The following is an 11,501-nucleotide window of genomic DNA, read 5'->3' as shown; positions in this document are numbered from 1 at the left end:
AGGGAAGGAAGGGGGCGCGGGACTTGGGCGCGCATCATTCATTCGGTCATTAAGTCGTCTTCACTGAGCGCTTACTAGGTGCAGAGCACCGTACTAAGCTCTTGGAATGTATCATTTGGCAACAGGTAGAGACCATCCCTGCTCAACAACGGGCTCACCAGCTGCCCCTCGGGGCAGAGCCGTCTCCCAAGCGAGAGGGGTGGGGGGCTGGGAGGGGGGCTGGCAGAGGGGGCTGGGAGAGCGTTGGGAGAGGGGTTGGGAGAGGGGCTGGGAGGGGGGCTGGGAAGGGGACTGGGAGAGGGGTTGGGAGAGGGGTTGGGAGGGGGGCTGGGAGAGGGGACTGGGAGGGGGGCTGGGAGAGGGGACTGGGAGAGGGGTTGGGAGGGGGGCTGGCAGAGGGGCTGGGATGGGGGCTGGGAGAGGGGTTGGGGGAGCTGAGAGAGAGGCTGGGAGGGGGTTAGGAGGGGGCCGGGAAAGGGGCTGGGAGAGAGGCTGGGAGGGGCCTGGGAAGGGGCCGGGAGGGGAGCTGCCGGGGCTCGGCGGCCTCTCCGACCCATGGCAGCGACAAGGAATGACCCGTGTGGACAAAAAAGAAGAAGAAGAAGAAGAAAAGTGGTGAGCAAACAAAGAGAGAGTCTAGGCCGCCGCTGACTTCATCCTCCACTAATGTCCCGCCCACGCGACCCGCGCCCGGCCCCGCCGCCACCGCCGCCGTCCTCCCTCCATCCTGGCCCGCCTCCTCCTCCTCCTCCTGGTCCTCCTCTTTCTTCTCCTCCGCCTCCGCCTCCTCCTCCTCTTCCACCCCCTTCTCCTCCTGGTCCTCCTAATCCTCCTCCCCCTCCTCCTTCTCCTCCTCCTAATCTTCCTTCCTCCTCCTCCATCCTGCCCCTCCTCCTCCCCTTGATCCTCCTCTTTCTCCTCCTCCTCTCCCCTTCCTCCTCCTCCTGCTCCTCCGCCTCCTCCATCCTCCTCCTCTTTCTCCTCCCCCTGCTCCTGTCATTCATTCATTCAATCGTATCTATTGAGCGCTTACTGCGTGCAGACCACTAGCACTAAGCACTTGGAAAGTACAATAAAGCAGTAAAGAGAGACCATCCCTGCCCCCAACGGGCTCACAATCTAGAGGAGGCCCTCTTCCTCCTCCTCGCCCTCCTCCTCCTCCTAACCCTCCTCTCTCCTCCTCCTGGTCCTCCTCTCTCTCTCTCCTCCTCCTCCTGCTCCTCCTAATCCTCCTCCCCTTGGTCCTCCTCTTTCTCCTCCTCCTCCCGATCCTCCTCTTTCTCCTCCTCCTCCTCCTGCCCCTCCTCCTCTTTCTCCTCCTCCCGCCCCTCCTCCTCTTCCTCCTCCTGCTCCTCCTCCTCCTGCAGAAGCGTGGAACCTGCTCCGGTCTCCTAGCAACCGCCAGCTGGGCGGCGGGCCCGGGGGCTTCTGGAGTGGGAGCCGGCAGCCCCCTCCCCCTCCCCGGACCCTCCCCCTCCCCCTCCCCCCCGGTCATTCATTCAATAGTATTTATTGAGCGCTTACTATGTGCAGAGCACCGTACTAAGCGCTTGGAAGGGACAATTGGGCAACAGACAGAGACCATCCCTGCCCAACGACGGGGCGCCCCGGAGGCTGACCGGACCGGTCCGGGGGGAAGCGGGGCGGGGAGTCTGCAGGCGGCCCCTCTGGGTGTCTAGCTCCCGGATTTTATCTATCTTGACGATGTCGTCTTCTTTCGTCTTGTTCTGTTTTGCTTTGCTGTCTGTCTCCCCCGTTTAGACTGTGAGCCCGTTGTGGGGCAGGGATGGTCTCTGTTGCCCTATTATACACTCTAAGCGCTTGGTAGGGTGCTCCGCACATAGTAAGCGCTCAATAAATAGCTCAGCCACTTGTCAGCTGTATGACTTTGGGCAAGTCACTTAACTTCTCTGGGCCTCAGTTCCCTCATCTGTCAAATGGGGATGAAGACTGTGAGCCTCACGTGGGCCAGCCTGATGACCCTGTATCTACCCCAGCGCTTAGAACAGTGCTCTGCGCTTAACAAATAGCAACATTATCATTATTAAATACTATTGAATGAATGAATGAATGACCCCCCGCCCTCGTGCATCCCTCCGGCCCTGGTCCATCCCTCCGGCCCTGGTCCATCCCCCCGGCCCTGGTCCATCCCCTCCGGCCCTGGTCCATCCCCTCCGGCCCTGGTCCATCCCCCCCGGCCCTCGTCCATCCCCCCGGCCCTCGTCCTTCCCCCCGGCCCTCGTCCATCCCCCCGGCCCTCGTCCATCCCTCCGGCCCTCGTCCATCCCTCCGGCCGGACGGACCCGGAGCCCGCCTCCTCCCTCCTCCTCCTCTGGCCGGAGAAGGGGCTCCAGCAGAGTCCCCGACAGGGTCCCTGTCCCCAAGCCGGGCCGGCGACCCCCGCCTCCCTCTCCTCTACTGCCCAGCGGCCGGACCGTCCGCTCGGGGGTCCGGGGAGCTGCCCACCTGCTAGGACCGGCCGGCCCTCTCCTCCTCCTCCTCGCCCCCCCCCCCCGGCCCCTCCCCGGCCCGCCCCGCCCCTCCGAGGGGAGGACCACAAAACCCGCTTTGTCCGGCGCCCGCAGGCCGGCCCCGCACCCGCCCCGCACCCTCCCCGCCCCGCTCCGCCCCGAGGCGGGCCGGTCCTTTGTCCGCCGCGGACTCCCGCGGCCGCCCCTGACATGCGGCGCCCGGCCCCCGAGCGGGGCTGCGCACAACGCTCCGCCGAGGCTCCGGACCCCCCGACGGGGCTGTGCACAACGCTCTGCTGAGGATCCGCACGCCCGAGCGGGGCTGCGCACAACGCTCCGCCGAGGCTCCGGACGCCCTGCTGAGGCTCCGGACCCTCGAGCTGGGACTGTACGCAACGCTCCGCTGAGGCTCCGGACCCTCGAGCTGGGACTGTGCGCACAACGCTCCGCTGAGGCTCCGGACCCTCGAGCTGGGACTGTACGCAACGCTCCGCTGAGGTCTCCGGACCCTCGAGCTGGGACTGTACGCAACGCTCCGCTGAGGTCTCCGGACCCCCGAGCGGTGCTGCGCGCAACGCTCCGCTGAGGCCCCGGAGAGGAGCCCCGGACACCGGACGGGCAGGACGGCGCGCAGAGACCCCCGGCCGCCGGACGATCAGGGCCGAGAGGGGCGACCCCCGGCCGCCGGACGGACAGGACAGCGAGTCCCGGCGAGAAGTCCCGGGCGCTGCACTATGCGCAGCGCGGCCCCGCTGTCCCCGGCCCTGCTGACCGCCCGCGTCTCCTGGCTGCACAGAGGCCGGGGCGGTCCGGCCCCGCTCCTCGGGGTGGCCTGCCTGCTCTCCGTCCTCTGGGGCCTGGCCCGCTCCGGTGAGTTGACCCCCTGGCTCGGCCCCGGCTGCCCGGGGGCTGGGGCAGGAGGGCAGGGCAGCGGCCGGGGGGGGGAGGAGGGGGCCGGGACCCCCAGCTTCGACTCCCGGACCGTCCGGTCCGGTCCTGTCCTTCCCCCGGCCCGGGACCTCCATCCCGGCAGAGCAGGTTCTTCGGAATAATAACGCCGGGCTCTGTTCGGCGCTTACTACGTGCAGAGCACCGTTCGAAGCAGGGGGGGGGGGGCGGGGATACAAGGTGATCAGGTGGACCCACCGCGGGGCGCACGGCCTTCAGCCCCACTTTCCAGAGGAGGGGACTGAGGCCCAGAGAGGTTAAGTGACTTGCCCACCGTCCCACAGCTGACAGATGGCGGAGCCGGGATTTTGCAAGCCCGAGGTCCCCCGACCCCCCGAGCATCCTCTCTCTCTCTCTCTCTCTCTCCTGATTGCTGAACTGTACTTTCCGAACGCTCGGTACAGTGCCCGAGCGCTCGGTACAGTGCCCTGCGTTTTAAGCGCTCGATAAATGCGATCGAATGATTCTCCCCGGGCCCCCCTGACGGAGGGAGACGGTTCCTGGAAGCCCCGAATTAGGGAGCTAAAAAGAGGGGCGGGAGGGGGGGAGCTGACATTAGGGTGGCGACAGAAGGCCTGCGGAGGAATTAAGGATTCCACTCTCTGCCCTTGGGGACCCAATCCGTGCAGAATCTATGTCACTTTAATAACAATAGGGGCCGAGAGACCCGCTGGGTTGGCGAGGGGGGGAGGGAAAAAAACTTGGACTCCAGTCCGAGCTCGATGTGGGCAGAGAGTTGTGTTTGATGCTATACTGTACTCCCCCGAGCGCTCAGTACAGTGCTTTGCACTCAGTAAGAGCGCAATAAACACTTTATTAATAATAGTAATAATAACCGACTTGGAACCGTGAGTTGTTCCAAGGGCGGTGAGTTTGAGTCCAGGTTTGTGCGTGATTGTTTAAAACTACACGCTGGATTTCTACCTTGGAGTTTGCAAAAAAAAAAAAAAAGGAAGGAAGCATTGTACAGACGCTGGGTGCCCCGAGTTGCATCGTTAGACTTCAGGTAGTCAAGTGATACGATGAAATAAGAATACAAAAGATCCATATGTTCTGTGGTACTCTCCCGAGCGCTTAGTACAGTGCTCTGGGCTCAGTAAGTACAGCTGGTTGGTTGAGATATATTATTCTAGAGCGAAAGCTCACCTCTTAATCTCCACGAGTTTGTGGAGCTCTGCCATCTCTGATCTGAATACTTAGTTCGTAAAAATAAAAAAAGTTCCTAAAACATCGTGGAGAAAATTATGAACTTTTTAAAATTCGGACTGTGCCGTCATCTTTGCCGGCGCAAAGATTGTGGGCAATCTACTTTTTGTCCTTTGACCTTTACTAACGTTTATTAGGTGGTCCAGGGTCCTTAACTCCAGTGAAAATATTTTCTGACTTCTAGATCTAGAAAAGGAGTTAACTAATTGTAGCCGTTTTGTAGAATAAAATCGACTCCCACGCTTTGAATCTGCGTGCCAAGTTTCTGCCTGAAGCTAATTAAAATGTCCAAGTCATAGCTCTATAAAGTAGGATTTATAATGGAAATATCAGCTTAGCCTCACTAAATAGTTGTAAATATAATTGGCTACTATTTAACTCATTGAGATTACCCCGTAATGTAAACGCATCCATTAGATTTACTTTTCATGCTGTTGATACTTGGGGGCTCGTCTTTCTCAATTCAAAGTATGTGAAACTCAAAACAGAAAATTTTGACATTTGTTATCAATTATCTGATGATCGGTAACCCTGTGGTACTTAGTAGATTTTCCGCGTAGCTTAGATTCTTCCAATTTCAACACTCAAGAGACGAGGTGTGTTTTTTCTAAGTGCAAAAGCTGTAAACCTGCAAAACATCATTGAACCCCCTCTGGCAAATAGGTGCCTGTGGATCTAATAATAGTAACCATGCATTTGGTAAGTGCTTACTATGTGCATGAACTGTACTAAGCACTGGGGCTGATAAAAGTCAGATCAAAAGTCAGATCCTCATGGGGCTCACAGTCCAAAGGGGAGAGACGAGAGGTATTAGAGAAGAGGAGACTAAGGCAGAGAAGCTAAGTGACTATGTGCAAGATCACACAGCAGACGACAGGCAGAGACAGGAATAAAACCAGGGTCCCAACTCCCAGGCCTGTTTTCCTTCCATCAGGGCATGCTGCTTGTCTCATTGAGAATAATATTTTCTCCTTTGGTGTCTGTCCACATGCCCACTGGAAGAGGGATTTGCTCTTCCAACGCATTACTCTGCCTAGTCACATTTATTTGCCAAGTGGAACACAAGATGGGCTTCCCACCCAGTTGCCATTTGATTTTTGCAGAGGGGATATTTTAATAAACATGAATGTGCTCTACTGTACTTGTAATTGCAATTCGAGTCAAATATAATTATAAAATGATAGTCAGTATAGAACCCAAATCATAAACAATAGCATTATAGCCATATCCTTTTAAAATCCAGAGACATCCAAACTAAATACTCAGAGAACATTGACAGTTGCAGTGTCAAGTATATAATTCAATCAGTGGTATTTTTTGAGCACTTGTGCGCAGAACACTGTGCTCAGCGCTTGGGAGAGTACATTATGACAGAATTGGTAGACTTGTTCCCTTCCCACAAGAAGCATACCATCTAGAGGGGGAGACAGATATTAAATTATGGCTCTGTACACAAGTACTTTGGGGCTGAGGGTGGGGTGAATATCAAGTGCTTAAAGGGTACAGTTCCAAATACAGAGGTGATGCAGAAGGGAGAGGGAGTGGGGGAAATGAGGGCTAGGTTGGGAGAGATGGGGGGGGGGGACAGAGAGGACATGGGCAAGAGGTTGGCAGCAAGGTAAATTCAATCAAAGGATGAATAGGATGGTGTTGGAGGAGTGAAGGTTGTGGGCTGGATAGTGGTAGGAAATCAGCAAGGAAAGGTAGGAGGGGATGACCTGATTGTGCTTTTATGCCTATGTTTAATGCTAATGTCAATAGGAAATCACGGGAAGTTCTGGAGTGGGAAAATGTCAACACCTGGGAGGTCTTGGAGGAGTGGAAAAAGGTGGAGAAGGGGAGAGAGGGAGGAAAGTGATGGTATCTACAGTTGTCTACAGTAATGGGGAAGAAACTGTACCATATTATGTGAATCAGAAATATGACTTTTCCATACAAATTGTCTACATGGCCTGAAACTAAAATATGCTGAAGCTCCAGGATGATGAAGATAAGGCATAGTGCCTAACTCACCTGCCTTAGAAATAGTCTCAATGCCGGGAACAAGTGTTGTGCTTCAAGCCTTCACCAGCGCGACACACTGAAGTGAAATGGAGACGAGAAACAATTACCTGGATAATTAAGACCCACCCAAACGTATTTCACCTAAAATCTATAGAAAACTGTCACAGATCTGCTTTGGCTTTCACACTGGAAAGTTTTATCTTTACCACGCTAACTTGAAACCCAACTCTGGGAGAAGTCCAGGCCAAGTTCTATTCTCTTCCACCCGACACTTCATTCAATATACTCGTAAAACCCATTTGCCAGCCAGCCGAAGAGATTTTGTTGGTGCGGCTCTCCCCTTAAAACAACAGGGCACACCTTGTCAGACTACAATGATAATTTTGGTTAATGTTCAGTAAGAGGTTCCGTTTCCCACATTAAGAAACTAACACTGATTTGTCATTTCCCCAAATGTTTGTTTGCTGTTGTTTCGTGAGCCGCGTCAGAAATGGAAATACTCCTTAAATTTGCATTTGCATTTGATTCACGATACAGAGAAACAGTTTAAAGCAATTGAAATCAAACTATTTTCAACACAAATTATTTTCGGACAAAGATTTAAAATCACAATTAAATTCTGAAATGTAAATCTTCTCATTATGCAAAGTGTAGTGATAGGATTTAACACCAGTAATGTTGAATTACAGGCTTTATCATCTCCATGAAGAAAAGTATGGTAATTAATAAGCATGTCATCCTGGAAGAATAATTTACACCCACTAAATCAACTAGTATCCCTGTACTGATTCCACCACCACTCTAGTACTGTGATCATCTCTCTTCCTTGCCAAGGCTTTTTCAGAGCTTCTAAAGTGACGCCACATGTAGAAGAATTTTTTTTTCTTTTTTTTGTTGGGTTTTATTTTAATAGTATTTGTTCAGCACTTTCTTTGTGCCTGCAACTGTACTAATCACTGGGGTAGATACAAGCTAATCAGGTTGGACATGGTCCATGGCCCACGTGGGGCTCTCAGTTTCAATCTCAATTTTCCAAATGAGGTAACTGAGCCACAGAGAAGTAAAGTGACATGCCCAAGGTCACACAGCAGACAACTAGCAGAACCGGGATTAGAACCAGGTCCTTGTGACTCCCAGGCCTGTGCTCTCTCCATTAGGCAATGTTGCTTCCCTAGTGGAAGCAAGGAAAAGAGAAGAATGTGGAACAAGGGAGGGTGGTTTATGAGTTGTCCGGAAGATGGGCTCAAGTCTCCGCTTACTGAGGCAGAACCTAACAGTTCCCTGGAAAATTTAGGCGAAATGTTTTTTTACGGATGTTTTTGCTTAAAATATCTGTAAAGTTAGGACCAAAGTGGGTTAAGGGACCCAGATTTTCTGAATCAAGTAATAAAGGTGACTGAGACTTGCTGGTGCGACTTGACTGGAGTGTGGTCTGGGAGAGGAGGATGCAGGTACTGATAAATGAGAGCACGATTCACACAGCTTCCTTCCTGGGCACTAGATCTTTGGTAGTCCTGCCAGTTTGTCACTTCTGATGATGCATTTGCCTGGTCTTCTGATCAATATTGGTTATTGAGGGCTTACTCTTGGGAAAGTAGAGTAAGTAGATTACTCATTCACTGGAATTGAGCGCTTACTTTAGGCAGAGCACTGTACTAAGCATTCGGGAGAGTATTCATTCAGTCGTATTTACTGAGTGCTTACTGTGTGCAGAGCACTGTACTAAGAAGTTGGGAGAGTACAATATAACCATAAACAGACATATTTCCTGGCCCCAACAAGTTTACAGGCTAGAAGACAGTACAATAGTGAGCTTACGGTCTACAGTCTTAAACAGGATCACTACTTTCAAGGAGTTTATAATCTAGCAGGGGACCCAGATATAAAAGTAAATTACAGGTAAGGGGAAGCAAGCTGGTATAAAGCAGTGTCCATAAGGAGTGGGAGGATGAGAGATTAATCGGAAGACTTCCTGGGGAAGATAATGATTTTAGCAGGGTTCTGGAGAAGGGCAGAGCGATGGTCTGTTAGATGTGAAGAGGGAGGGTTCCAGGCAAGAGGGACGGAAGCAAGAGGTCAGTGGCAATGAGATGAGGTGAGAGGGAGGGACAGTGGGCAAAATTTGAGGGGTGGGCTGCAGAGGGAGATGAATGAAGATAAGTATGAGGGAAAGAGCTGAGTGCCTTACACCTGATTGGGAGGAGTGACTATTTAACTCCTTATGTTCTCCCTCTAAAAGGCCAAAGAAATAATTGGGAATTCTCACATTTTTGAAGAAAATAGGAGATAGATTCTTAGTCCAATATAAGAAGAAAAAAAAAAGACTTTAAAGCCAAGGGGTCTTTTGTCATTTCATTTGTGTAAGCAAACAGATCACAACCTGCTGGTTTCTTTCTCACTGACTTTTTTCCACTTAGGACTTTAGTACACCTAAGCACTCTATGGATTATTTGTGGTGCTTTGCTTTTGCTGACATTTTAAAGTGAAAATCACAGAAGAAGGAATTTAAAAGAAAAACTTATTTGAGGAGTTTCTATACACTTGCCTCTGAATGAGCCTCTTCCGAGGGAGAAAAACTGGGAAGTGAAAAACTGTTCCTGAACGTTTAGAATAGTGGTTACAGGGCCCATGCACTGACCTTTATCTGAGACTCAACCTGAGAAGCATGAAACTGCCTGCAGTGCATCTCTTGAATGGCATGACCTACTTACACTATTTAGAAAACAGCTCTGCTTTTGGTCCAGTAGAAAGCACCCAGTTCTCAAAATCAGGACACCTGGGCTCCAGTCCTGGCTCTGTCTACTGGGGATCTGCCATCAGTGGAGAAGGATTTTGACCCCAAAACCACCTTGTATAGTCTGTGAGGTGGGCGGGCCCAAGAAGACTGTGGAAAACAGTAATAATAATAATAATAATATTTGTTTAGCACTTACTATGTGCCAAGCATTGTACTAGGTAAGCATTGGGGAAGATAGAAGATAATCGGGTCCTATATGGGGATGTCTATATAGGAGGAAGCACAGGTATTTAATCCCTATTTTTCAAATGAGAGAACTAGGGCGCAGAAAAGTTCAGAGACAAGATCACGCAGCAGACCAGTGGTGGAGCTGGGATTAGCTCTATCCACTAGGCAATACTGCTTCTCACTAATAGCTGGCTAGTTCTTCATCTTTTATTTTCTGGTGAAGCAGTCTTTGTATTGTTTGTTCTCTAGGTTTTTTGAGTGATGGTGGTAGTGTGGGCTTTATACTGTTCGGATTTAAGCAAAGAGGCTCCTAGTCTATTCCCTCCAAAGAATCTGCCTAAACATGGTCTGTCCTTTTAAAATCCTACTTGGACCGACATAATCAGTCTTAGATTGAGTTACTAATGTTGGAGCTTTAGCCAATAAGTCATGGTTGGATCTATCCCTGCCAGAGACACAGCTGTTTATCCTGAGAGACAGTGGACCTTCTATTCATCATGAAATATTCATCTAATTGTCTGAACCATTCAGCCCCTCCTGATCCCCTACAATCCTTATAAAAGGACTTCAAAGAGGATTCTCTGTTGGAGAGTCTCAAGATGGAGGTCTTTAGAAGTTGGCAACTGCAGATGCAGCTGCCCTACCAGGATCCCAGAGGTCAGCTGTCAATCCTCAATCAATCAATCATATTTATTGAGCACCTACTGTGTGCAGAGTACTATACTAAGTGCTTAGGAGAGTACACTATGGCAATATAACAGAGTTGGTAGGCATAGTTCCTGTCTACAAAAGCTTACAGTCTAGAGGGGGAGACAGACATTGAGAGAGATAAATACTTTACTGATATGTATGTAATTGCTGTGGGGCTAAGTGAGGGGTGAATAAAGGGGGCACATTCAAGGGAAATGCAGAAGAGAGTGGGAGAAGGAAATTAAGGCTTAGTCGGGGAAGTCCTCTTGGAGGAGATGTGTCTTCAGTAGGCTTTGAAGGTGGGGAGAGTGGTCGTCCAGTGGATGTGAAGAGGGAGGGAGTTTCAGAAAGAGGGGGGATGTGGGCGAGAGGTCACCAGCAAGATAGATGAGATTGAGGTAAAGTGAGTAGGTTGGCATTAGAGGAGCGAAGTGTGTGGGCTGGGTTGTAATAGGAAAGCAGCGAAGTGAGATAGGAGGGGGTGAGGTGATTGAGCACTTTGAAGACAATGGTAGGGAGTTTCCCTTTGATGTGGAGGTGGATGGGCAACTCCTGGAGGTTCTTGAGGAGTGAGGAAACACACACTGAATGTTTTTTGTAGAAAAATGATCCACTTCTGGCCATTTTGGAGGGAAACACCACCTGGAAACCCCGCAGGTCATCTGGGCCACCTGCCACAAGTCACTCTAGCCCCTTCCAGCCTCAGAACCATAACATAAAGAACAGAGGAACTGGTTGGCACATTTCCTTCTGGTTGATAGGCCCTGTTTTAGCAACCCACAGAGTCTAGTCCACAAATGCAAGCTGTGGCATAGTTTTATTCGTTAAGTGCTTACTATGTACCAGGCACTGTGACTAAATGCTGGGGTAGACACAAGATAATTAGGTTGTACCCTGTCCAACCCCACATGGGTTGTCCCCACATGCCCCTACATGGGGGGTCACAGTCTTTATCCCCAGTTTACAGATGAGGAAACGGAGACAAAGAGACGTTAAGTGATTTGCCCAAGGTCACACGACAGGCAGGTGGTAGAGCTGGGATTCGAATCCATATTCTCTGACTCCAAGGTCCCAAGTTCTCTCTATTAGACCACACTGCCTTCTGTTCTTCTTGGGCTTTTTATTTGTTTGTTTCTGTCCCTTGCTCTTTCTCCTCTCTCTGTGTCTCCCTTTCTGCTTTTCAATTTGTGCCAGAGCCATTTCCCCTGCCCTCTGAT

General features: G+C 51.2%; 1 protein-coding gene across 2 annotated transcripts in view; it reads left to right on the top strand.

Annotated features, from left to right (window-relative positions):
- Positions 1 to 2,682: 2,682 nt before the first annotated feature.
- ITGB8 (integrin subunit beta 8) overlaps positions 2,683 to 11,501 on the top strand; it is an 84,204-nt gene continuing 75,385 nt past the window's right edge. Inside the window, exon 1 of one of the 2 annotated variants that reach the window (XM_039912927.1) lies at positions 2,683 to 3,341. In XM_039912927.1, the coding sequence (XP_039768861.1) occupies positions 3,206 to 3,341 (136 nt within the window). In that variant the 5' untranslated portion in view covers positions 2,683 to 3,205. The remainder of the gene's footprint in view (positions 3,342 to 11,501) is intronic. The other variant, XM_029071165.2, reaches the window with a different exon arrangement.

The sequence above is a fragment of the Ornithorhynchus anatinus genome, chromosome 8, assembly GCF_004115215.2.
Source record: "Ornithorhynchus anatinus isolate Pmale09 chromosome 8, mOrnAna1.pri.v4, whole genome shotgun sequence".
NCBI lineage: Eukaryota > Metazoa > Chordata > Mammalia > Monotremata > Ornithorhynchidae > Ornithorhynchus > Ornithorhynchus anatinus.
Note: the sequence above shows the minus strand (reverse complement) of the source record. Positions and strands in the feature narration are given on the sequence as shown.